The sequence below is a fragment of the Copadichromis virginalis genome, linkage group LG12 (genome assembly GCF_057382275.1).
Source record: "Copadichromis virginalis isolate Kocher_CV1m ecotype Utaka linkage group LG12, C_Virginalis_male_GT1.1, whole genome shotgun sequence".
NCBI lineage: Eukaryota > Metazoa > Chordata > Actinopteri > Cichliformes > Cichlidae > Copadichromis > Copadichromis virginalis.
In genome coordinates this window covers 13693656-13721624 of record NC_140629.1, presented here as the reverse complement: position 1 = coordinate 13721624, position 27969 = coordinate 13693656, and the positions used below count along the sequence as shown (strand labels likewise).

At 40.7% G+C, this 27969-nt stretch overlaps 1 protein-coding gene across 5 annotated transcripts in view; it reads left to right on the top strand.

Moving 5' to 3' along the window:
• Nucleotides 1–27969, top strand: part of ncor2 (nuclear receptor corepressor 2) — a 91662-nt gene that overhangs the window by 27393 nt on the left and 36300 nt on the right. For 4 of the 5 annotated variants that reach the window (XM_085474800.1, XM_085474799.1, XM_085474798.1 and 1 more), the window contains exons 5-14: nt 3125–3307; nt 10337–10450; nt 16290–16346; nt 18117–18169; nt 21993–22059; nt 23098–23270; nt 23470–23563; nt 26634–26812; nt 27482–27536; nt 27628–27726. In XM_085474800.1, coding sequence (XP_085330926.1) covers nt 3125–3307; nt 10337–10450; nt 16290–16346; nt 18117–18169; nt 21993–22059; nt 23098–23270; nt 23470–23563; nt 26634–26812; nt 27482–27536; nt 27628–27726 — 1074 coding nt within the window. Of the gene's footprint in view, nt 1–3124; nt 3308–10336; nt 10451–16289; nt 16347–18116; nt 18170–18193; nt 19425–21992; nt 22060–23097; nt 23271–23469; nt 23564–26633; nt 26813–27481; nt 27537–27627; nt 27727–27969 lie in introns of those variants that run through there. The other variant, XM_085474801.1, reaches the window with a different exon arrangement.

Here is a 27969-nt window from a genome sequence, read left to right as displayed (position 1 = left end):
AGTGCTTCGAACTGCCAGGGGAGGCAGCCAGCCAAGGAATGGTAAATAGATACAACAATAACAGATGGCACAGGGGAAAAAAGACAGACTCTTAGGCTAGCAGGGAAACATTCAGGAATGCCAGCAATTCCCCCTTAGAGCGGCAAGGGCTGGAAACCCATTATGTAAGTGATGTCAGATGCAGTCACTGTGTGGAACAAGTGCACCTAATGATACTGAGTTAGAAAGGGAGATGCGGCTGAAATGAGGCAAAGGGCAGATGTAGGGAGATGCAGATAAAGGGTAATAGAGGAAAATAAGAGTAAAAGGCTAACAGTAAAAAGGGAGTAGGCCAGTAGTATCAGACAAAGCTGATGGTTACAGCATGACTCACATGGACTGAGAATCAGAGGGACAAAGGCAGCATGTTACAGTAAACCATTGTTCAATCATCCTGAATTTGTGGTTTTTGGAAAGAAAATGAAATATAAGGGAGCATAAGAGTGAGACATTAGGAGAAATCATCTTTACAGGGATGATCTCAGAGTTCACTGGCCTTATATGGCTTAAAAATGAGCATTGCTGTTGATGTTATGAAATATTTATGGCACTGAAGGAATTCACATGTGACAAAGCTGACTAATGCACTTTCCCCTCTCTCGCTCTCTCTCTCTCTCTCTCCCATCTTTAAAAAAATCTGAATGACAGCCATTCTCTCCTGGCAGATTAATGCCGGTCTCCCGTTGGTGCCAAAGTTGTGTATAATACAGAAGTGCACTGCGTGTGCTGTGGTTTTCCCATTGAGAGCATTCAGTGACTTTACTTGAGGTCTCGACAGTACATGGGAAGGAAAAACAGTGTCATTGCTCCACATGATATTTTTCAAAGGCATACTGGGTATTGGAAAAATTTGTTTGAGTATTTTCTTATAAGGTTTCTGCTTCTGTTGCGTGTGTGCAATCCTTTTATTCTGAGGTTTATCACAGAAAGCAGTAATATGTTGGTTAGCTTGACGCACCTTTGATAACCGGGATTGCTTTGAAGGAGGAGGGAATGATATGATTTGGCTTTTGCACACGTGGTGGCATTAGTAGGATTGTGTTTGTGGGCTCTACCATACTCTAAGCCTTGCTAGCATCTGTGAATAAATAGAGTGGTTAGTTGTTAGGGCATCCAATTAAACCAAGTGCTGTTTGGCATTGGTGTTATATTAGGTGCAAAGTATTATAATGACATTCACCTTTGACATATGTGAAAGTCATGTTTCAGTCACATCGGTTTCAGTAGGTTGACTCTAGCACTTTCTCAATCTAGAATTGAGAAAGTGAACTCTGAACTTAGCACGAGAACAGGATGTCTAAGGCTTCACATCATGCTGAAGAGTGTGAAACGGTTAAGCTATAAGCTATACTGGACTGGGCTTAGCAATTGAACTGTGACCTTTTCACACAATGTCAAAGGTCTAGGAACTCTTGACGTACCGCTTAACCAAAGAAAGGATAGCGTAGGGAGCAAAATCAGAGGGAGAAGTTGATTTGAAAAATGTAGTTTTGTCATATCATCGAATCCCATCTGGATAAACAAGGTTTCTAACTCAACTATTTCGTTTGCAGCTGTTGAAAGTTATTATAGTTGAGAGATGTTTTTTGGACAACATGAGTATGTCCTGTAGTTTACTGCTATATATGGTGAGTGCTTTGTTAGGGCTATCCTAGGATTTCATCATTAAGGACAGCGCCTGAGCATCCTCTGGCACTGACATTTTCAATCACAGCAGATCTGCAGGGCTGTAATGCCACCTGCCTGGTCCAGATTAGCCTACTTACGTAACCTTCATTTCAAACGTTTAAAAATAACACAATACAAAACCCAAGTTGGATAAACACTAAAATGTGTGCATATATTCAAAAAGTAGGAACATTCACAAGCACCCAGATCTTTGGCCCAATTGTTATTGAGAAATGACAGCCAGCTGTTTTTTTTTCTTTTTTTTTTTTCTTTCCTTCCTCTAATAATTGTTGATGTATTTTAGACATAAAAAAAATGCATTGCTCTTGTTCAGGCAGTTATAATAGTTTGAGTGTACAAGGGTGTTTGTCCACATAGCCAAAACTTTGGTGTAGAGATCACACAATTTTTTTTTTTGTGTTTGTGTGCACAGAGAATAAAAGTACTGTAGAGATTTTTTTCCCCCTCCCTGCTTCTCTCTTTTCCTTTGGCTGCAAAAAATGCTGTGAATACTTGTATGAGGCACGCATTAAGGACTGGTATTTCCATTACGGCAGAAAGCCAGAAGAGTAACAGTACGGAGGCTTGACATACTGTCTCTCTATATAGCAATAAACTAATATCATTAACGTAACACACTTAACTCTGTCAGTTCAGTGTCAAGTGGTTTTCTAGTGCAGTGACTTCAGACGAGCTTTCACAGTAGCTCGCTGCACTCAGCGCTGTGGGGTGCTAATATTAGCTGCTTGTGCTGTTTGAAAGCCAATCTGCATAGCAGTCCCTCTCTTTGTGTAGCCAAAGAGCTACAGAAATGGATACCAATGCAGGGCCACAAACGCTGCTCAGTTAATGGAGATACCTCTGTTTTTTTTTGTTTTTGTTTTTGTTTTGTTTTTTTTTGTTTTTTTTTTTTTTTTGACTGACTCACATCATTTCTACTTTGCTGGTTAATGAGTATCACCAGAATTTAAACCTCCCGCACATCCACTACCAATCTGATATCTCCCAAAGTGTCGTCACAGCAACAAAAATGGAGTGAGTTTGTATTTTTAAACAGTCTCTATTGTGCCTAAATCTGGTGAGAGAATCTGTGTGTTCACGGAGCCAATGTGCTGTCATTTATTCACTGGCATGTGCTATTGATGTAAAGGGTACACGCACTGTTTGGATGATGTTTCTTATAGAGTGGCCTTGAGAAATGGAAGGCGTGGGAGGAAACCTACAAGGTCGTTCTCTATAAAGAGCTTCTAGCAACAGCTTTAATGCTTGTTGTTTGTGAGGGCTCTTTTTTCTGACCTTCTGGCTATAACATTGTATACACGTGTCACACTACAAAAACCCCATTTGCTTCATTCTTACATCTTTTATATGTTTTACATCTAATCATGACACTGTGCTCTCTGTTGTGCTTCTGTAGGATCGCGGAAGCGCCATTGGGAAGCTGGAGCCCATCTCCCCTGTAAGTCCTGTCCATATTGATCCTGACTTGGAGCTGGTTCCAGCTCGGTTCTCCAAGGAAGAATTGATTCAGAACATGGACCGTGTAGACAGGGAGATCAGCATGGTGGAGCAGCAGATTTGCAAGCTTCGCAAAAAACAGGTGTGTAAATGTACAGTTCTGCTCTTAACTTTGAGGATATACTGGTTACAGAATGTTGCCATCTTATTAATGTACTAGCGTCACAAAAGTGTTGTAAGCTGATTTTAATCAGTGGGAACGCGTGTTCCAAGAATGTATTTGCCAGCTAGGTTGCAAAATAGTTTATCTTGTACAGCAATGAAGAAAAAGCTTCACATTCTTTCCTTTTCAGTCAGTATGACACATTTACGTCTCATATTCAAGTCAAGTCAAGTTGGCTTTATTGTCACTTCAACCATATACAGTTAGTACACAGTGAAGCGAAACAACGTTCCTCCAGGACCAAGGTGCTACATGCAACATAAATTAACAGAAAACACTAAACTAGCTAACTAAGAGGCCTAGTTAGCTGGCTAGCAGAGACAAGACAGACTGACCTAACATAAATTACAACATAAATTAACAAAAACTAACTATCTAGGGAAGCCTTTTTTTTTTTTTTTTTTTTTAAACAGACAGCAGACAACAAAGTGCACGTGCAAATGTGCAAACAAGAGCAACAAAGTGACAGTGTGACAAAAAAAAAAAAAACACAACGTAACATAATAATAAGGTTTTGTGATGGTGAGTTGAGGTAGTGGAGGAACAGTAAACATTCCTTAGTGTAGCAGCAAAAATTAGGAAGTAAAGAAGTTAGTGCAAAAAGTCCAGTAATAATATTGTGCAAAAGAGCATTTACAGGTTGGTGTGTACGATATTGGTGGTGTAGGTCAGTGTGTTTGCGCTTGTGTTGATTAGTCAGTCCAGTCTCAATGTTTTGAGGTAGTTGAGTTAAGCTGAGTGATTTTTTGTGTGTGTGTGTGTGTGTGTGTGTGTGTGTGTTTATCAGTCCAGTCCCATTTTGCTGAGGAGACGGATGGCTTGTGGAAAAAAGCTGTTGCACAGTCTGGATGTGTGTGCCCGAATGCTTCGGTACCTTTTTCCAGATGGCAGGAGTGTGAAGAGTGTGTGAGAGGGGTGTGTCCGATCAGCCACAATGCTGGTGGCTTTGCGAATGCAGCGTCTGGTCTAGATGTCCTCAATAGAGGGGAGAGAGACCCCAATGATCTTCTCTGCTGTTCCCACTATCCGCTGTAGGGTCTTGCGGTCCGATATGGCACAGTTCCCAAACCAGACAGTGATGCAGCCGCTCAGGATGCTCTCGATATTGCAATCATTGTTACCTTCCTAGATTACAAAATATAGTTTCATTAAACTTAAAATTAGACTGTAAATAATTATGCAGGGTTTCCCACAAAAGTGGATTCTGTTTGTGATGGTAACTGCGTGGTGGGTTGCCGTGTGCATGTCGCTTTTACCTGCTCTTCTAGCTCCCAAAACAGCATATTGGCTGCTGCCCTCTTCCTTTTCCTCCTCCTCATAACCTACTTCTTTCTTCATTAGCTATCTCTTTCTTTTGCTACTTCTGCTGCCACAGCAACCCTGGAAATATTTTAAGCACATTATGGTACATGATAATCACATGGGGGAGACATTTCTGCTTTCATTTAAAGAAAATTCTATAACCATTTAAAGATTTTGGGAAAACTCATTGAGTCTTTAAATTTTTTCAGTATCCATGTGAGTTAAGTTAAACATTCCACACATAATCAGTCGTGCGGGTGAGATATTTTGTGCGTAGAAGTTCAGTAGAAACTGCTGTGATGTCATTCATGTGCAGTCATCCTGCATTCATGCTAATAAATCACACTGAAATTGGGTTAAAGAAAAAAAGTACTGAACTGTTTGTCGTGCTTGTAGAAGACGTTGCCAGCACTTGCATGCGCCTGTGTTGAGTTTTCTTAGTGTACTGTCGTGTTTGTTTGAAATAATTGGTTTTCCAGTGTGACTTTCCCTGCCAGGCTTCAGTTGGCATCAAAGCAATAAAGTCTTAAATAGTCTTTGCTGTGTTGTAATCACCACATTTGAGCTTGTAGCTGTTTTTTGCTTGGTGTGCAGTGATTATATACACAAACTACACCAGGCTTAGTTCTCTTCACTATTTAATTTGGGACAAAAGTAAGTTGAAAATGTATATGGAGCTATATATAACAGCTTCTCTGGGGGAGGAGTGAGACTATGGTGAGGTTTTGTGTTTGTCTGCACCACTTGTATGCTGACCACACCACTTCCCCTTTGGCTTCCTTCCATGATCAGTGATGAAATCGTATGGTCAAGCTTGTTCTTTTTACTGAAATTGTTCTGTCAACATACATGTGATAGTTTGTGTGGGGTACGGTTTTAACCCTGTGAAAGTGTGTCACATGTACTCCCGGAGACACCTGCTGTAACGAGAGCTACCACAAAATAGGGTTGAGTACTTTGCCAGATGTTTATATGTTTACGTGTCTGTGGTTTCTGTTTATAGTAGCGTGTAAAAGCCTTTATTCACTGCTCACTTTTTCATATTTTGTTATGAAAATAGGAAAGATGTGTAGGATTTATTGAAACATGAAAATATGCGTGGAAAGTATATGACGCAAAGAGAGTTTGTACAACTCAAACAAGCTTGAGGTACAAGTGGTATGACCACATTTATTCTTCAACATAGCCTGAACTCTTTTAGGCAGGCTTTCTACTTTAAGTAGTCTTCAGCAATAGTTCTCCAGGCTTCTTGAAGGGACAGTAAAAGCTCTTCTGTTGTGTTAAAATGATTTTGCATTGCTCTCCGGTTTCCTCCAATTTTTAAAAGGCACACTGCTGGGATATGCCGAACTTTTACTTAAGTTTTTTGTGCAAAAAACTTAATTTTATGTTTGACAAACTGGATGCTGGTAACAAACTGACTAAATATGTTCTTAAAATTGGTTCTTCGCTAAGTTGTAGGTATGACACAATACTGGTTCATCCATTGAGTTAAGTTCCTGGTTTATGCTTGAGTGATTCATAGGTCTGTGCTAAGTAGCGGGAGTGAAAAAGCAGCAAATTGAAAGACCCTCAGAAAGTCATGAGAGCTATTGCTCAACAGTACTTTAATAAAAAGAAATACAAGAAAGTCTGGGTTGGAAGGAAAAAATACAAAAATGAGAGTGGCTCAAAACTTTTGCACAGCGCTCTAAGTAACGCAGTCAAGCTGACAGTAAAATGATGGCCCTGACATCAGAGATGAGGGTGGTCTGAGACCTCATTGGTGTCACCGCTGATGTAATCTCATCACAACATGTCCTTTAGTTTGTCCTGTTTTTGCCACACTAACATAAATCAACTATTGCTGTAAAATTTGCTGGCATGAACAACACGACTGCTGAAACTGAGAACTGCCTCCTTTCTCTTTTTTTCCCAAATTACCACAAGAACCAAAATGAAGCCAGCTATTGGATTTCAACCTTGGTGTCGAACCTTTTTAAATGATGGAGAATCTGAACTCAGCTGCTCACCAGCATAAATCAAGATCCCTCCCCTCATCATCGTCGCTTAATACACACAGTATTTTTTATGGATATTTTTACAGTCCGGCTCTCTTCGAGCATTAAAACATCTGGACTAATTAGGTGGCATGCTAAAACTTTATTAAAAGGTTTTGGCAGAGTTGGTGAATGGGTGGCGGTTAAGGTTTAGGTTACAGCCAGCATGATTCATGTCAGCCAAGCTCAGGATGGCTGTTTTATTTTATTTTACTTCATGGTGGGTTTGAACAGGGAAGGGGGCTCTCTGTGGGGATGTCTGTTTGCCTCACCAGATTCTTATCCAGGGCTACAATGGCAAAAGATGATCCGTCTTATACTCCTCTCAAGTAGATCCTCTGGAGGCTTCCTTTCTCCCCTTTCTGAAGCCCCTGTCAGGAGATCAGAAGGGGGAGTGGGGAGGGGAACGTGGCTGACTTAACTGGTAGATACGTTGTATGGTCAGCAGCACTTGGTCTATTCTTCCAAATAACTTATAGCTGAGTACACTTCTCCAGTTTCTGTCTCCATCTTTCAGACCCATAGACTGAATCTTATTGAAATAAGGTAAACAGGAAGTAAGATCTCAGCTCTCTTTTGTGTCTTTTATAGACTTTGGGAGGGTGTCAGAAATGCAGTGTTGGGGAGTAACGGAATACATGTACCGCCGTTACGTATTTAAAATACAAAATATGAGTAACTGTATTCCGTTACAGTTACCGTTTAAAAAGGTGGTATTTACAATACAGTTACTTTGTTGAAATAAATGGATTACACGGCGGTACTTTCCTGTTTCATATTGTGGCGGGTCAGGACTGTTTGGGTTTGACAGCTACGTTCTGTTGTTCCAGGTGGCAGCGTTACGGTTGCCATGGTTACAGGGTGACGCTCTTTCTCTGCGTGTTTCCTGGGTGAGAGAGTGGCCTTTTGTTGTTGTGCTAAGCTAATAGGCAGAATGCTACATGCTCTAAAGAATGTAGCCTCATGGGCAGTGTAGTCCGTGCTGCAGGGAGAATGCACTGCCATACCCGTTATGTGTCTGTGAGCGCGAGGAGGGAGAAAAAGGCGAGTGGAAAACTACGAGTTATCATCGAGCAGAAACGGGAGCTGGAAGCATGTAAATATAATAATAACCACTGCAGCCAAGAAGAGTGCCTGACGAGCCCAGCTGTAAGTAAGCTATTAAGACTCAACTGTACGCTGTATTCGTGTTTTCCTCCGAAACAATACCGTATTTCCCGGACTACAAAGCGCACCTGAATATTAGCTGCACAAGCTAAAATCAGGGGAAAATCCTGTTTTGTACATACATTAGCCGCACCTGACCAAAAGCCGCAGGTGTTTCAATGTTGACTTATCATATGTAAGAGAATATGCACAAAGGGAATTGTCAGGAAAGAGATGGCTGTTTGGAGACACACCCCTTTTATTAATATTTTGAAAAACAAGTTATGGGTACATATTTGCACATGTAGTACATAACAGTAACCTACAGCACACCAGAAAAATAGATTCGGACTACCTTTTAGGCTCAGGTGCAGTGACACAGCTTTAACAAGAAGAAAAGTCAGTCATTCACCACCATCTTTCTCTTCTTCCTGCGCACTAAAACCACCAAAGTCCTCTCCTCCAGTGTCGGATACAAACAGGCTCAGGATGGCTTCGTCATCCACTCTCCGCTTCTCTCCTTCGTTGTCACTTTCAAAACCAAAGAAATCCTCATTGTCAGTGTCGGAGTCCTCCTCTCCATCATGCAGCAGTCCAGCCCTTCAAAATCCGTTGCTGATCGTGGATGTTTTCACACTTTTCCACGCTGTCAGAATCCACCAGTGGAGTTGGGCATAACTTGCTTTTCGCAAGTTTATCGCCGCTCATCATCCACGCCTCCCGCTGAACGCGTAGCGCTACTTTGAAGTTTGTTTTTCTCGCTACTTCGTACGGCACTACGTTGCCTGGCGGACGGACATGTGACTAACATACCACTCTTGAACCCCGATCCTTCCGCCAGGCAACGTAGTGCCGTACAACAGCAGAACAAACAAAACAAATCGTCTTACGATATGACAAAAATCATGGACAATCCATAGAAAAGCCGCACCTGACTAAAAGCCGCAGGGTTCAAAGCTTGTGCAAAAAGTAGCGGCTTATAGCCCGACAATTACGGTAAGTTCCGTTGGAGCAGCCTTTCAACGCCTCTCTCTGTCTCTCGCTAGCAAAGTTGACCCAGACAACGAAGTAAAGCTATTTTTCGGCTACGAGCCCAACTCGGAGCCCGACATATTAGCCAGAGGTCCCTTTAATATGGTTTGGAGCCGTGGACCTTCAGTAATAGTAATAAATCACAGCAATAGTACATTCACGTAGTTTACCTGATTAAGACTTATGATGCTTTTTAAGTTGAGTTTCTTATAAGTATCAGACTATACTTGCTGCTGTATTAGATTTTTGTCAAGCTTTTACTGAAAGTCTGTCCTTGGGTCTGACTCTTTCAATGTAGCGATTGAAAAGAAGCAGTAAATTAAATGCAACAGTCCTTGTAATCAGATTTTTCTCCACCTTGCATCTCATCTGTTGATACAAGTTTAATTTGGACACTTGTTCTTATGGTTTAATAGTTCAGAGTTTAAGCACTACCTAACATATCTCAGAAGGAGGACAGAAAACTAAATTGTGATTGGATAATTTAATCAGGTAATTTTAAGTATTTGGAGTTTAAGAACAGGCTAACGGTTAATTTCTTGCTAACTAGCAAATCACTGTTAGACACAGACTTGGATGACTGGCACTGCTGAATAATAAGAAGGAAAACGGTTGTTCATAGGTCGATTCTACATATGCAGCATGTCCTATTTAAAAGTGAATTTGTTAAGCTCCAGCTTTCTGTGTCGTGTTTTAAGTGTCTAAAAGTGTTTTAATAGCTTTAAGCTCTTCGCCGCCTTCCGTTTTCAAAGTCAGAAGGAAGTGGCTGTGTCCACATGCTGCATATTGGTGTCATAAAGTGTGGGCGGATTAATTATCCTGACTGGTACATTTAGCCTCTTCCACATATGGGTAGAATGCACAGTTTGAATAGCAGTCCCCCTTTGGTTGCATTTACACTTTGCTTTTCCATTTATGATTTCTGCTTTTCTTTCTATAAACTGGTTAGCTTCTTTCTGAATGCCAAAATGCTCCACAGTAGTTTCCTTAAGTCCTCTGGTTCTGTAGTGTAATCACAAGTAAAGCTTGGTCACCTGCCAAGATGACTAGTAGGTTAAAGAACTTCCTCTGTTCCAGTATTTGTCTGGTGTTGTTTTTCCACATGTTCATGTCATTATTTCTCTCTTTTCTGTCTGTCTCTGTCTCTCTCTTTTTTTAGTCAATGGATGTTCAAGCTACACACCAGGCATTGGCTCTGTTTACAAGCTGTTTTGGTAACTCTTTGATTAACTAGACCCTGGGGTGCTAATAGCTATTACAGTAAATAGGACAGTTAATGCTGTCCCTGTTGGAGAGCTAGAGAAGGACAGCTGATCTAATGCACACTGTCTAACCTCACAGCAGAAACCTGTGAGCCGCAGGTCTTCCTTGAAGTCCAGGGCCCTATTTTAAGCATTAACTGTCATCTTTGTTTACATGCACGTTACAGCAACAGCTGGAGGAGGAGGCCGCAAAGCCCCATGAGCCAGAGCGACCCATCTCGCCACCACCAAGTGAGGCCAAGCACCGCAGCCTGGTGCAGATCATCTACGATGAGAACAGGGTCAGTGGAATACACACACACACACACACGCACACGCGCGCACCTTGCATTTGAAATAGTTTCACTTCATTTTGACTATATTTATCAGCACAAGTAAATAATAGTGGAGGAGGGCAACCGTTTCCTCATGTTTGGGTGGTTTTTGGCTGGTGAACGATAAGCCCCTAAATTAAGTTGTGCTGTCCTCTGAACATTCTCTGATGTGTGATGTATGCTAATTTTGAGATGAGAAGCTGCTCAGAGTTTGAAAATAGTTTCTGTAAGCTAATCTAAATTGCACAGCAGGTGTAGCTTTAAAGAAACCGCATAACATACAAGTAGTCTATAGTACTTTTGTGATTTTCATTAATACACTTACACCATAATCAAAGTGTGTGTTGCTCATGGTGGGTTTATACAGTCTGCAAGAATGTTTCTTTTTCTTTTCATTGTGATCTGTCGTTTTTAAATACCTTATTTGATTAAATTCTTGAAAAAAAGCCCAACCCTAAATTGTGTAACAGAGACGGTGAGTGTCACAGATGCGTCTCATACCTGTTCTCTAGTCTTTAATGTCAGGCAAGGCAGAACGACTTCCTAAAGGTCAGCATAGCAAGTATGATGAATTTACAGGTGTATGCATGCAAAAAAACCCAAACAAACAAAAAACATACACATATCAGGGAATGATACAAATGCACTTGTGTCTTTTATGCAGGTCTGTTTATGCAAATTCTCAATTCTTTCCAAAAAGAAAAATGAAGCAAAAATAAAAAAATTCATTAGAAAATGTGGCCAGTCTTATTTATTTATTTAAAAAGTCCAAATCAAGGCAATAATTATGTGCTGCAGAGAATGTTGTGTACAGAAGTCTATATTTGAAGTGATTCTCTGTGCTCTCGGTCCCTCTAGTGGTTGGAAGGAGGTTTGCACCTCCATTTTTTTTTTTATTATTATTTATTTATTTTTTAATAAAGTGGCATTTTAAGAAGGGAAGTCCTCCTTTCATTTCACTGTGCCCCCAGATTCAGGAAAAGAAGCTGGATTTAGGAACAGGTAAACAACTAATTGTTTGCTAACAAAGCAAATTTCAATATTGTCAACATTTCTGGCACATTCAAGGCACCAAAAATGAAGAATTGATCGTAAAGGTGTAAATTTTAACCCTGATTAAATGTCATTCAAAACAAAACAAAAAACTCAGTTCAGGGACACTCCCCCCCCCCCCCAATCTTTGCTTGTTTTGAATCATCATGGGCATGTCAGTGTAGGGTCATCCATTCTCTGTGTTATTCAGAGTCCGTGTATGGAGGCTCCAGTAGCACAAAGTGACGTGTTGGTCGTAGCCCATGTCTTTTACAGCTACGTTTTATGTCCTTGCCTTTGGCTAAAGGCGGTATGTCGGACCGTTACACAAAAAACAAACCGACAAATCTTGGTATTGTGTGTCCTGGATCTGGCTGCAGAGCAGAACATTTTTGCGTCATTTGTTTGCCTTCAGGTTTTGTTTTTGTGCAGAAGCTTGGTTTTTAGAGAACAATCATTTTCTGCTAGTTCATGGCCACAAATGGCATTAAAAGCCCTTTTAGGAGAGCTGGGGTTGTCCTTCACAACTATTACTGTCATCAGGCACAGCCGACTCAAAGCATTTCTGCGAAATAGCAGGACATTGCTTAAGAGTTATCTGGATGTGTACAAATCGCTGACTTGTAGCGTTACCTCTGTAACACTTCCCACTTCCCTCTCACTGACTTGGTGTACTTTGGCCTACTGCCGACCCTCCAACTTGCTTTTGCTTCACCCTCCCTTTCTATAAAAAAAAAAAAGAGCTTTTTTTTTTTCTTTTTAAATTTATTTCTATTTGTTCTCCTTCTCTATGAAGGAGTCTTAGGGCCATATTAAGAAATTATTCTATGTTTTGAGAATAAAGTCAAAATTTTGCGATTGAAGTCAAAATACTATTTTAGCTAAAATGTAGAGATTCCAGACAGCTTCTATACCCTCTACAAAATGCCTGGTGTTGATGATTTAGTAAAATAGATTGGACAGCTGTCTTATCTTGTGATACAACACGCATCCTTTTTATTGCACAAGGGTGTAACCATTGATATTCTTGCTATTTCATATTTTACAAATCAAGCCAAATTTTTATTTCTGGCTTATTTCCCTTCTGGCCAGGTGCAGCTTTCTGCACCATCTTTTCAGTGTCTTTATACTGTGTTTATGTGCTAAAAGAGAAATTTCCTTGTAACTAAAACGGAAAATGATGTAAGATTTCATGAACTCAACTACACAAGGCATTGTTTAGAGGGTCTTGAAACTGGAATCTCCACATTTCAACTTTTTTCTCAAAAGAGAATTTCACTTTTATTCAAGATAATAATTAAAATATAAAGATGATGATCTTAGAAAAGTGAAATTTAACATAATACAGTAAGATATTAAATGAATCCAGGTATTGTGATCTGAGGCAGTAAAGATATCATGCTGAGAGAAAACAGTTTTTTCTGGCTTGGTTTTAAATACTACATGTGAATGAGGTGATAATACACTTGAAGGTGTACGGTTGCTTCTAGAAACGCCAGGAAATCTTAGAATAACTTGTACAGCCCCATCTTTTTTTGCAGACAACAGTTAACAGTAAATGGCCTGTTCTAGATAGAAATCATTTACGCCTGGCAACATCTGACTCAACGGCTCCTAGAGCGCGCGTGTGTGTGTGTGTGTGTGTGTGTGTGTGTGTGTGTGTGTGTGTATTAATGCACTCAAACTCAAAGCACACAGAGCTGTGGAGGTTAGAGCTTGCGCACTCGAAATTTTTTTTTTTTTTTTTTTTTTTAAAAGCAAATGATATATCCTCAAATGTTTGCTTTTTTTTTTTTTAGAGGTTGCAAAATAACTTGCATCCTTTATGTCCCTCAGCTTTGGTGCTATACCCAATTTCAAACAAAAATAATCACTGGTAGGTGTGTGCTGAACACCACCTTGAGTATGTATTTTAACATGTCGCCACACACAGGTGTGTATTTAAGCATCTGTCTATTATTACTTCAGCCTCCGTGTACCCTTTTGAGCTCATGTCTTTGTGTTGTCATTTGTTCCTGCTACACTCTGCTCAGCTTTCTCATTCAGGGTTACAGCCTCATTTCTGCTGACAGCCCCCCAACTCTGGGGAAGGCTCAGCTCGGTTTCACTCTTCTCATATTTAGAACACAGACACAAAACACAACAGGAAAAAAGATCCTGTGTTACACTGGCTTGTGAAACTTGCATTGAGCTATGCTAAATTCTTTCATTATTCTGTGTTAAGTTTGCCCTCTAGGCTTTATCTTTTCGTACCTGTTTTTTTTAATTTATCCCCCCCCCCCCCCCCCCCCCCCCCCTTATGGGAGTTTCACAGGTTTTGTGATTGTAGTCACATTACACCCCCCCCCCACCCCCCCCAAAAAACAAAAAAACCCCCAAAAAAACAAACAAAAAACCACACTATTGTAGTTTTAGTTTGAGCTTATGACCTCCATCCATCCATCCATCTTCATCCGCTTTGTCCGGGGCCGGGTCGCGGGGGCAGCAGCCTAAGCAATGACCTGCTGGAGAAAATAGTTGATTTACAACTGCGCAGCCCTTAAGTCCAGTGTGCTACCACAGGGGAGTGTGATTGAAATAATGGAACCAGCTTCTCCGCTTCGGTTGTGTGATGGGCTATCTGTGGTAGACATGGATCGAGAGAGCAGTTATTAAAAGCATCGTCCCTCCCTCATGAAATAAGCAGAATAGTCTTGTCTGCTTCCCCTCCTCACTCTTTATCTCTGAACATGCCATTTCAAGTATTTTCATCTGAATGTGTGTTTCAAGCGGTTTGAGGTCAGAAATCATGCAGTCTTGTTCTCAAATTCGCTTAAAGTGTCACAGCCAGGAAATGAATATAAATCCTCGAGTCTCCCAATTCCCCTGAGGATGAAAGGCTTCTTTTAATAATTGCTGCTCATTAACTGCTTCTGTAGTGAGCAAGCTCTCTGAGGCAACACTCTGCAGCCTGTTACACCTACTCACTGGTGACGAGCAACAGGAATGAGGAAAAACTCTAATCAGACTGAAGGAAGAATAATAACATCCCGATACAGTATTTGCATTTGAAAGATATGTATGCTGTGCATATGTAAAGCATCAGTGCTTCTGCTTGCATTCATAGTAAGGGGAAATGCACGGTAGTTTTAAAGGTAGGACCTGTGTCATTTGGATTCCCTCTCAGGTGACCTACTTGTCAGCCTTTGTTGACTGAAGCTGAGCTGTGCTGAGCTTCTCTGGGGTCTCACTTTCAAGTCTGTTTGCATGAGTCTTGTATAAACTTAGGAGAAGGTCCCCAAACACCTCCTTTGCTACCTCTACAGTGAAGAAACATGATGGGAGGTGAAGCGTGTAGGCTCCATCACACACCCACTCATTTCTCCCACATGCTCCTCTCCATCCACCACCCTTCTTTGTTTTATACTGCCAATCCTGTCTGTAATAGCCCTTTCCCATTAGTACCTACTTAGGGTTTTCCATTACGTGATAACACCTGATACCATATATGCTTTTTTTGGGTACCTACTTGACCGCGGTTCCAGTTGATCCAGGGCGACTGGAAAATATGACATCGAAAAACTGTGTGCCACCAATTGGCTAGTCAGAGGCATCACACGATGAGTCATTAGAGCTTCTGCTTCACGAAAATTGAAACCGCCGGTTTTAAAACCAGGCGACAAGGGAAATGGCTACACGGAAACAACACGGTGGACACGAGTCTGAAAAATGCCGCAGGCCGCCCTAGTTGTCGTGTTCTTGTCACATACAAATGACGTCACGAGACGTTCGGACGCGTTGCTATAAAGACCCCGCGCCACCTTAGGCGGTACTCGATTGTAATGGAAAACAAGTCGAGACGGGTTGTACCACTTCAAGTCGCGTTGAGGTAGTACTAGTGGAAAAAGAGCTGAAGCCCAGGCAGTTTAGATTGATCATTGAGGAAAATGAACTGAGATGTGAAACGGAGTGTGCAGCGTGCCACCAAGGAGGGGCTGTTTGATTAGGCTTACATAGTGGAATAAAGAAAAGCATGAAAAAGCACTGAGAGGAGCAGTCTGGGCCACTGCTTTCAACATTTGTCTAGTGGAGGGAGCTAAATATAAATGTATGGAGGAGCAGAGCAGCAGAGAGGTCACCCCGAGATGGGGGTGTGTGGGTTTTTTTTGTTTGTTTGTTTGTTTGGTTTTTGTCGTCCCCCCCCCCCCCCCCCCCCCCCTCCTCCCTCCTCCTTTTTTTCCCTTCTTTTTTTAACTGCCCAGCTTCATGCCCCAAAACCCCTCCTCTTGTTTTATGGTCCCTGGACCAGGAATTTTGTTTTTTAAGGGGTTGATGGCTGTAGGTAGCTCGGAGCTTTCTCTGTCTTTCATCAGATGTCTCTTATTAGATAAGTACCAAAGCCTTGTAGCCCCCACCCCTCCTTGTTCCTTGTGTTTTTTTTCTCTTCTTTTTTTCTGCTCTTTCTCTCCCACTCATTTTTTGTTCCACTCCCACTTGCTTTCCTGCCCGCCTGCTCTTCCTCTCTTACCTCTCTGCTCAGGGGTGGTGAGTAATCTTTTATTTTTTATCTGAGCGAGAGAGAGAGAGAAAGGGGAGAGGGTGCTGAGGCAAGGAGCTGCGGCCCAGCTTCAGTTAAAAGCTCTAATAATAGTCAACGCATCCATCTCTCCATCCAGCCGGCAAGAAGTGGTGTAGCCTTAGTGATCAAGTTAGCATGTTCATTGCGTTGCCGTGGTGATGGCAGAGGTGCAGGCGGCCGGCTAATGTTCTACTTGTGTTTATCTTTGCTCACTAGAAAAAGGCAGAAGAAGCTCACAGGATACTGGAGGGACTGGGACCCAGGGTAGAGCTGGTGAGTAGAGACTTTACTTTATCTCACAAGTCAGTTTTAGCATTTCCCTTTCCTCCACCCCCCGTGTTTTTTCACAAGGTCACATTAGAGGGACAAAGGATGCTTAGGGGAGAGGAACAAGCCTGATCACATCATGACCAAGTTCTTAGGTTAAAAATAATGAAGTGAAAACATTTGTGTGCTATCTTAAAGCTCCATTAGGTGGTATGTTAAATATTTAATTTTAAATAAAATGACTCGCATGTTGCTTGTTCTAGCAGTCGTACTGAAATGAGTACTTCTGCTCCTTTATACATTTCCAGACTACTGTGTTTTTCTTCATCTACATCCTGATATACTATGTGTGGCCATCTGGCTGTCCATACATCTTACTCCCACATGCATAGTAGCACACTGAGTGTGTCCACTTGGCTTTTTAAGTTTTTTTTAAAATTTTTTTTTTATTTTTTAATGAGCCTATTCAAGAGCCCACGCAAAATACTATCCCTAGTTTATTTGTTTTATGAGTGAGTTCGCTGGATTGAATTATATCATGTTATCGGTCTTCTGTCAGTCACAGCTTTGTATCAGTCTTGCTAACCTCTTGAAACCCTTAAATAATAAATTTCTAAAAGCTGATATTGCATAGATCCCAAAACTGCAACTTTCATCACGCGCTGAGCAAAATTCACTGAACCAGCAACAAAAGAAGACCGAAATTATATTTCACTTTTAAAAACTGTAACATGAATTCAGCCTTACCTTTGCTTTTTTTTTATACCAAAACTTTAAAAGTCGTGGCTATCTCTCATTTCCTGAAAATCTCCCACAATGCCTCAGACCCTTTCCTGCCAAAACGTTGCCATTTTCCGACAGTTACAGCGATTGAATTTAACAATGGTAAGTGTTGTGCTTTTTGCATTCACTTGTATTTCTCGCCCTGCAATTTCTGGTTGGTGGGGTTGATGTAAACGTTGTGAAAGTTACTGTGATCCTACTGGCTCAAATGATTAAAAGGAGGGGTCAGTCATGCAAATCGGCCAATAGAAGCCAAAGTTACTGCCCCTCAGAATTTTCAGGCCCACAGATTATCCATTACATTCATGGAAGGCCCATTATGCACATGTATGTGGGCAATTCGTCAGAAAATATTCAAATACAAGAAATCTTTAGGCATGTAAAGAAAGTTAATGCTGTTAATACCTAAGAAATTTCAATTTTCACTCACTGTGCCAAATTGCAATACGCCTGGCTATGTCTTCACTAAAACCTCTGCAACTTTTCCCAGTTTCACTCCGCAGCATTGCAGCTATTGCAACTTTCACCATATGGATATTATGTGTGCATAATATCCATATGGTGATTCATGATTTTCTGGAGTTTTGTATACTGCAGCATATTTTCAAAGGTCTTTTTTTTCATATTTTCTTAAAAATATATATATAGATTTTTTTCTTCCATCCTCAGTTACTTTGACACCTGTATTTACACCTCTGATAAGGTCTCACAATTTTAGCTTTGTTTTGATACTAAGATTGTTTATCCAGAGTGTATGCAGAGAAATACTATATTTATTTTGGACATTTTATTTTTGAGCAGTAACCTCAGGAAAAACCCTGTGGTTTAAGGTCATATTTTATTTTATTTTATTTATTTATTTTTTTGCTGTAAGGTGAGAGTCATATTCATGACATGTTGGAAGGAAAAGTGACATATGACCTTTGTTTTATCTGTTATACAGTTGGAAAAAAATGGCTTTCTGTTCATCAGCTTTTTTTCCCTCCAATCCAGCCTCTGTACAACCAGCCATCTGATACCAAGCAGTACCATGAAAACATCAAAATGTGAGTTTGTCATTATATATGTCTACACACTCTTATCACTAAGTCTTTTATACACAAACACTAAAATACAGGTGTAACGTATTGAATATGTTAACTGACATGGGACCTCCTGTGGGATAAATGTCACTTTAGAGCTCTTGATGGACATGTTTTTATATAAATTAATTACAAACGGATGTATTTAAAGATGTACACCGATTTAGCCAAAGCGCTAAACCCACTGACAGATTAAGTTTTTTGTGTCAGTGTTGTGGTTTTTGTGTCTTTTTTTACAATCGCACCTGTCAAGCAATAGAATAAATTAAGCTGCGAGTGAACACAAAGATGGAGGAGAAAAAGGCAGCTTTAAAGATCCAAGTGATTTTGGCAAAGACCGACCACTGAAAGTGGTTCAAAAACTGGTGAATTAGCGATAAGGTCATTGGTAGTCAGTGTGTGTTGATGCACATGGGATTGAAGAACTGCTGCTGTTGACCTCTGTCCCAAATGGTGAACATCGGTGTCAGAACTGGATCCTTCAACAGTGCAGGGTGTTCTCTTCTAAATAATGATTTCTTTTACATCATGTGGATGTTTAGGGCCACTTTTTCCCAAATTAGCGAAGAGATTTGAAGAAGATCTGGTGAAAACAGTGTTCATCTGGGAAAACTGGATTTTGCTTTAACCTACCAAAACATTAGATGCTTTCAGACCAGAAAAATATATACATTGTTCTAATTACCTAATATCCCTTTTTTGTGTCTCTGTGTGTCTGCACTTTAAGAAACAGGGACCGATAGTCTTGCTTCTAGCACAGCACAAACCTTTGACCTACCTAAGTGTATGGTTGGTTTTGATTCAAGAAGTTGATCTTCTTGAATCAAAACTAACCATACACAGCCCTCTGGCAGAAACCTGTGTTTAAAAAAAACAAAAACAAAGAACAAAAGTCAGTTTTATGGTAGGGAGGAAATGCAGTGCAAATTCACTTGTCAAGAGAGATGTAAAAACATTTGCTTGCATTTCCTGTCAGCTTGCAGCCTGTCATAACCACACACAGCGACACAATGTACTGAGAAATATTATGAAGCTGAATCTGGATTACAAGAAAGTCAAAAGGCCACAGAGACCAAAGCGGAGGAATATAAGTTGCTATGGTTGACTGGTTCCTGTCTTTTGGTGTCGACTGGCATATACTGGTAATGTAGGCACAAAGGATTTGTTATTCAAGCTTTTGGAAACCATCATCAGTGGCACCAGGACCTGCAGTTTGCTGGTAGAGACATCTGTTAAGGGTTAATGACTCCCTTTATACTTGGTAACATATAAAGAAAATAGTTAGTTTTTTTTGTTCAAATTATGTTCAAATTGAGTGCTTTAAACCATGGATGTAGTGTCAATTCATACTTCTCCTTTCCAGATATATTATTATGAAACATAACACACAACTTAAATCATAGTGTTCTCTGTCTTGTTGTTGTAGTTGTTGCCTTACCAGCTGCTAACTGGTTAATATTTCACCCTGCTGATCTCACTGCAAAGGGTCTCCTTTGCAACTTATCGGATATTAAGGATCTGCTGCTAAAGTCCTGGGGAGTCATCCTCCTTGGCAGGTCAGAACTGCTTCAGCAGCACAAGGAAGAGGTGCAGAAGACTCAGGAGCTAGTTTTAATGTTGCGACTGATTGATGTGTAATCAGTGTATACAAGGAATTTGAAACCATGATAGTAAAACGTTAAGAGCAACAACACCTACATAATGTAAATGAGGTCCACACAAGGCAATTCCTGTTATATTCTGTTAACTTAGCCTTTGTTTTTGTTTTTATTATAATTCCAACGATTGAAACTTGGTAACCTTAGCAGCCATTAATCCCTGCATTGGTTTTATATTGCCTCAGTGTGAGAAACTAGCTGCTTTCCACCACATCCCATATTTCAACTATCCTTTACCCACTGGCAGACTACAAACAATGACATTTCAGAGGGGGATGTGAGATAAGCTAAGTAGTGAGACTTGATGGAATTAATGTGTGTAACAATAGGGAGGCTAAGGGGTTAAAAAGACAAGCAAACACAAAAAAATGCCTACTGGAATAAGAGAGGAGCAGAAAGTATACAATCCTGTGTGGCACTGCCATGTCTGTCAATATAGCTTATGTCTATCTGTAATCTTTTAAGGACTGTAATTCACAGTGAGACACATCAAACGACTCTGGGAGGGTGTAGTGGCTCGCCTGCACCGTTGGCACTGTAGTTTGGGCAGTGGCGCACCACAAGATGTGTCTGACCTCTTACCCGCACACTGCTGTCTTCACCCCTTTTGATCCCTTCATCGTTTGATCAGTATTATTGCCTCAAAGCAATTAACTGAAAACTGTCTTCACTCTCTTCGTGTTTGTTATTAAATACCAGTGTGTCGCTTTGAGCCTGCACAATTGACTCCTTTGTTTTGTTAACTGGTTTGATAACCTTGGTATTCATGTTGGGATAGGCGACTAGTAGTATCTCTGTGGAGCTCTGTCTCCATCCTCCATCATCATCTCAGTGTATCATCACACAGTAGTAGTAGTGTCACAAAGGACATTTACAGATATCCTTTTTGTATGCAGTTTACTGTAACGGCAAATTCTAATTATGAGGTTTGAAAAGTTTTTTGTTTTTTTTTCTTAGTGTGGTGGCACCACTGTAGAACATCTGTCACAATTTTGCATATAATGCGTCTTTCAGCCGTCATGTTTTAGAGGTATAATGCCAAATTACAGTGTTCTCCAATATCTCAGAAATGGCACCGGCTTACAGCAGGACAAAGGAAACCTTTTGTAAGTGTTCAGGGCTGCTAATCTTTCCCTTTGCCATCTGGTGTCTAGAGGACAAAGCCATCTCTGTCCTTAAAGAGCTTAATCTATCAGTCCTGTTTTTGCCATAGTGAGTTAGTTCTCATCCATTATAGGCCACACTGTGTGGACATCTACACTATCTAGCTGGATTTGGCAGCTTTTATCTTTCCTCAACCCTGCTGCAATGCCACAGCTCAACATGTGTCTGTGTTTGTATGTGTGTGTGCGTGGGAGTGTTTTTGTAGGTTGGGGGTTGAGGCTCTGTAGATCTGACTTGGTTTTGGTACTACAGATAAAAAGTTGGGAATGCGAGCAGGGCCATCGTCAGCATTTATATCTCTGCTTACTGAATGCTATCGTGCTATCTTTAAATTTTCACAAGAGTCATACACCCCTGTTAGCCCACTTCCTAGTTTTCCGTCCTTGTCCATGACCTGAAGGACCCTGCGGCTCAGCTGAAGTGACTAATGTAGAATAAGATTACATTAATCAGTGGGGAACGTGACCTTACAAGTGACAGATTAAGTGTCAGGAATAAAACTCTGTCTTGCAGCAAAGAAAGAGACAAACTGAGTGGCTGCCTAAGGAGATTACTGGCCCTGACCTTTATTTGAAGCTCTGTGGCTGGCTGTTCCCAGCACAGACAAGTTTTATAAGTTTGGCTCCCCTCGCTGTCCTTTCCACCCAGAAGCAAGTTTGAGTTTATCGAGCGGTGGCATACAAGGACAGGCATTGTTTGTGTTTATGTGAGTGTGTGAGAGTCTGAGAGAGAGTGTGTGTGTTTATGTGGTTATTTTTGTATTGAGAAAAGAAGTGCCGCACAGAAGCTCCTGAAATAATAGAAAATGTACCTGAGGATCTTGAGGACATCATAGGCTTGGCTCCATTATGTGAGAGAAATATGATGAAAGCCAGAGCAGTGTCTGACAATGATTGGATCCCCCTCACATGTTCTCACCTTATTCTTTTATTCCCATCCTTCTGCCCTCTGTTTTCTCCTCTTAGAAACCAGGCGATGAGGAAGAAGCTCATCTTATACTTCAAAAGGAGAAATCATGCTCGTAAGCAGTGGGTAAGTATAGAACTTCACATTTTTGACTCTCTGCTGGCCTTAGCCCGTGACAGATGACTAGTATGAAAGTGGGCCAGCTGCTCCTTGAAGTGCGTGGCCATTTTAGGCATACAAAAAAAAAAAAAGGTTGTGGGTATGATCTGCTGTTGGTACTTGCACTGTGCTCCTGGGAAACAATTGCTCTCAAAACCAACCAAAAAAATAACCCATGTTGTCATCTGAAAGTATAATTTTGAATTCACTGTACACTGTAATGAGCAGTGTACAGGGTTACCCAATGCTCCAGCCTGCCAGGGCCTGAGTAAGACTGAGCTAAAGAGCACGACTATAAATAAAGCTGAGATCAATGGGGTGAGTTCTGATGCTAGAGCCAGGCAGCCATTGTAAAATCAACTGACTTGACAGGAAATCATTATTTTTTTACTGACATTTGCGTGTATCCAAAAGTAAAAAATATATGATGAGAAAGTAGCATCTAATCTCTCAGTTGGTGCCAGAGGAACTCTGTCACAGCATATTCTGTATTGTAAGTTGATGTAAGAAAAAAAAAAAAAAAAAAGGTTCAAATGCAGCACCTCATCAGTGTCACGGTGTCCACTCTTCTCAAAGTGAGGAGCTCCTTGTGGGCAAAGTGAAGGGGGACGTTACATTGTAATTTATGAGCCCGTCGAGGGTCGTGTCTCCACCAGGGTTAATGGCCTGCTTTACAGCCTGCCTGTGAGGATGCTGGGAAAACAGTTGGCTGCCGTCTGCCGGAGATTTGACTCGAGGCTAGACTCCTCGTAGAATACCAACACGTCACTTTGCCCCCTCTGAACACACAGGGGTGCATGGTAGGATACACCCAGGAGACGTAATATGAAAAATCATTTTGTTCTTTGAGGGTTGCCGTGTGTTTTAAGGTTTCCTGTCAAATCTTCAGGAAATGCATCTTCTCAAACTTAATACTCCTCCTAGTTCAAATCCAATATGGCGTAAGGATCATATTTAAATAGATCCACATTAGACTGAGCTCGTTTTGTTTCTGTGATCCTTCAGGAACAGAAGTTTTGCCAGCGCTATGACCAGCTAATGGAGGCTTGGGAGAAGAAGGTGGAGCGCATTGAAAACAACCCACGGCGCAGAGCCAAGGAAAGCAAGGTGCGGGAGTACTACGAGAAACAGTTCCCAGAGATCCGCAAGCAAAGAGAGCTGCAGGAGCGAATGCAGAGGTGGGATGATTTGTTTTCCCTACCGGCACAACAGACACTGTTAATGTAACAGACTCAATCAGTTTGATTTGTTGCCTTATTACTGCTGCTCTTGTAAAGCGTTAACGTGGATTTGTTTCATCATGTGATGTAGGTAGCTCACTGCCAGCAGTGTGTAGGTAGATTTGAATGAACGGGTCTTCTTTTTTTCTTTTTGTAGCCGTGTTGGGCAGCGAGGGGGTGGGCTGACCTCATCTGCAGCTCGCAGTGAACATGAAGTCTCTGAAATCATTGATGGAATATCAGAGCATGAGGTAAGCTCTTCTCTTAAAGTGGCTTAGCCCCTAGACTTGGTCTTCATGTGCATCTTGTATTTGTAAGTTCTTCCCAGTCAAGTTGGGAGAAATGTGATTATGCCTTAATATGTAAATCTGTATATGTGAGCGTTCACCTATTTCGTATTAAATATGTGAAGTTTGTGAGCTTAAAAATTGTCTATATGTTAATTGCTGCTGGTTTAAAGGTAAGTGCAGCTCAGGCCAAATATTGATGTGTAGCATTTTAGCTTCACTGCACTTTGGATGTTTTTTTATTGCTCTTTTTTTTTTTTTTTTTTTTTTTTTGGTGACGCCTGCAGTTACTGGTGGCAGTATTGATACCAGTTTAATGTTGCACCTCACACAGTTATAGGTGTACAAAGAGAAAAAAGGACCAGAAAATCTGTCAGTAATTGGCCTTTCCCATCATCATGCTGAACAATCATCTTTTTTTGGTTTTGTTTGTTTTTTGAAAGACACAACGTGAGTGTTTGAACAAAAACTTGCTGTAAAAGTGAAAGCTGGTTACCTTGCTAAGAAGTCAGAGGTGTGCTGTTGCCTGCAGCACTTCATCTGAACAGATCACTAGCAGTTCCTCCTTGTTTCCTTACTCTCTGTCATAATTCAAACCGATTCACTGACAGAGCAGTGCCAGAGCTGCTGACATAAACAATGCATTTGCTCTGACTTCAATATAAGTCAACTTGTGTTTTGTTAGGTGAATTTAAATGTGAAAATACTACAGTGGGAAATGTTTGGTTTGCTTCGGCTATGATAGTCTTGTCATCAGCTTTCCAGTGACTGGAGGGTTGCATGTCTAATCGACTGACAATAAATAATCGCAACATTGTCAGGAATAAATACATCTTTAGAGTCCTGACTTCGGTTCAGGAGATGAAGCTTGTAGTGAGGAAGAGGATGACGCTTTATCCAGATGCCAGGCGCGCTGTCTTTCTTTGTATTTTCACTTTTTTGGCAGGCATGAATAAAAATTTGCCTTCATGGCACTTTTCTCCTCTACCTTTGGTGTACTTTGTATGTGACCAGTCTCTAGCCACATGGATAAATGCAGTTAAGCAGAATGACAATGTAGATTTAATCCTCGCCTATTTTTTTTTAATTTTTTAAATTTTTTTACATTTCTTAGCATATAACCCTTTCAAAAATATGCCTCAGTTCACATTTCATTCCAGTAATTCAGTAACCAACATTTAAACATCCTCTGTGCAAAAATTTATGTTTCTAAAGTGAAACAGTGGAAAAATTACAGCACTGTCAATACATGAATATCCAGACGCTGTACAAAAATGTCCACTTTCGGCACACAATTGGACACCATACCATTGGAATTTTTTTTTTTTATGTATTAAAGAGCAGAAATTAATTAATTTTATTAACAGGCCTAAAAATGCTTTTTTAAAAAATATTTTTGAAGAATTAACCACACATTTACATGGTAATGGCCCTTTTCTGCAGTGCGCATAGAGCGTTTGATTGGCCTCTGGGGCTGTAACTTTGGTTTCCTTTGGTCAATTTGCATGATTGGCCCCTCTTTTTAACCGTTTGAGCCAACAGGATCACAGTAACAATGTCATGTTGACATCACTTCAACCAATCTAGAAGATAACCAGCCTTTCTTTAGCCTGATACATGAAGTCTGAAGAAATTCTTGTTTGGTTTTGTTTGTTTAGCAGACTTCTGCGCATTTACGTAACTGCTCGTTTAATCATGGCTTGTTTTCGGTGTGTTTGGCGGTTATAGAAATGGTTTATATGACATTTTTGCTGAGATTCAGAGCTTTCTGTGGATACCACACATGTCTGGACTTACATTTCTCACCTGTGTTATAACCAATTAAATGTGATCTCCTCCTTTTTGCCCCGGCACCGGGGGCGTGGGGCTTAAGTGGTTAAAAAAATGACCAACTATACTTTTGAGGCCACCACAACCCAGAAGCTAGCACAGCTGCTTTCAGCTGGAATGCTCTCAAAGGCTTTAGGAGTTTCTGGCAGTTTCTACTGGCTCTCTCACTGGTAGTCTTACCTCCTTTCTCTTTGCTTTATGTGCTGTGTAATCTGTACAGTTGACCCATAGCCTTAGCTTCAGTAATCATAGTTCTTGCCCGTTACACTCTGTGTAATTGTTCTGCGATGAATCTAAACCTTCAGGCAGAGAATGGGGAACTTTAGCATGGACTTCAAAATCACAGCTAAGTAACTGCCTGGAGATTTACAGGTTTTGGGAAGAGTTTTAGTATTAAAAATATTTTGACATTCAAGTGTTGTGGGGCATTTAAAGTACAAAAGCTAATAATTACTCCAGTTGAAATGAAATTCAGTTCTCAAAGTGTGTTTTCAAATTGAAAATATAGTCACTGAAAATATCACAGACCAGTCACATGCAAAGTACACCAAAGGTAGAGGAGAAAAGTGCCAAGAATGCAAATTTTAATTAATGTCTGCACCTTCAGACTCACGATATGAAGGATCACACCTATGTTTTATCATCTGAGACAGGGTCCCCCTCACCAAAGAAGTGAAAACACAAAGGAAAGACACAACGTGACTGGCATATAGATAAAACGTCATCCTCCTCCTCATCACAAGCTTCATCTACTAAACTGAAGTCTGGACTCTAACACACAAAAATATGCACAAAAGCTCGTACTTATTCCTGACAGTGTCATGATTACTTATTGTCAGTCGATTAGACTGCAAACCTTCAGTCTTTGGAAAGCTGACAACAAGACAGTGCTTTTCATTTACAAACCAGTCCTGAGGTTTTGGTTCTTTGTTACGTTGCAAATAATTGAGTGATGGGAAATAAGTCTGTGAAGGAGAGCTGCTATTAGACCTAGCATAACAGAGCCTGTTGAGTCACCAAATCACACTGAAATTCTGTGCTTGTTTTCCAAATGCTTCAAACATCATGTGCTACCACACAACTTTTTAAGAGAGTGCATGTCTGTATTAGCACTAGGCTGTATGTCTCTCTGGAGATCAGCCCCCTCACTCCAGGATGTTGATTTCTCTGTCTTGTGTGGGTTTGTGGCACGCGTGGACACTAGAACACAGAGAAGCAAATGCGACAGCTGGCAGTCATCCCTCCTATGCTGTTTGACGCTGAGCAGCAACGCATCAAATTCATCAACATGAATGGGTTGATGGGTGATCCCATGAAGGTGTACAAGGACCGGCAGGTTATGAATATGTGGAGCGATCAAGAGAAGGACACGTTCAGAGAGAAGTAAGCTCCTTTCCTTTGATAATAACACTGCTAGAAACAGAAGCTGTTGGACACCCACAGCACAGCATATGACCAGACTGTTGGTTTTCCTTCATCTTTACAGGTTTATTCTGTTTTCAGATGCTGTATTAACTTTCAGTTCAGCTCTTACGTTCATAAAATTTCCTGAGATTTGCTTTTTATATAACATGGCGAACTGCGTCTTTTACTCCCTGTGAAACATGTGTGACTGAGAAAGGGTCAGGGAGTTGTTAGTAAGGAAGTGACTCTTCCTCTTTCGTGAGAATTGAGAAGAGGCGGTTCAGGCAGCCAAATCAAACCCGTGCTGTAAAATCGTCAACTTTAAAGTTTGGCCCCACATAAACTTCAGCTTCTTCTTCTAACAATTCTGATCTAAAAGAAATACTAAGTAACCGGTTTTATTTATTTATTGAAATATTTATTTATGTAATAGATTTTAGATTTAAAGCAGGGTTTTTGTTTTTCTCCTTTTTTCTGTTCTTTTTGTTTTATTTTTTTTAGGTAAGCTGAGTCATAAATTCTCATTTTCTTTCTGTGTGATCGCTGATGTCATCCCACCCCCAGGCACTCTCTTCGTGGTATTTTGTGACTTTCCAGAAATTACCATTATTTTGGATTCATTCTGTTGCCTTTGTTGTGCTTCCACAGGTTCATCCAGCACCCCAAAAACTTCAGTCTGATTGCGTCTTTTCTAGAGAGAAAGGTATACTTTTTTTTCTCCCTCTTCACTCCTTTGTTTTTGTGTCATTCCCTTTTTTCAAGGCATAAGAAATGACATTTGTTTCATGTTTCAGACGGTGGCAGAGTGTGTGCTCTTTTACTACCTGACCAAAAAGAATGAGAACTACAAGAACATTGTGCGAAGGAACTACCGACGCAGAGGAAGAAGCCAGGTATTTTCATCTTTGAGGCTTACACTTCTGATAGATTCTCTGCATTGTGATTGAGTTGAGATAAGATTGTTTTTGTGTAGAGCACATGGGGTACTTTATGTGTAAATATGGCACACTGAAAGACTTAAGTCCCTTTAAAATCAACTCAGAATGAGGCTGATAATGTCTGTTGTAAACACAATCATCATCTCACCATGTTAAACCATTTTTCTGTAGTAGGGTGACGTTATTCCTGCTCCAAAT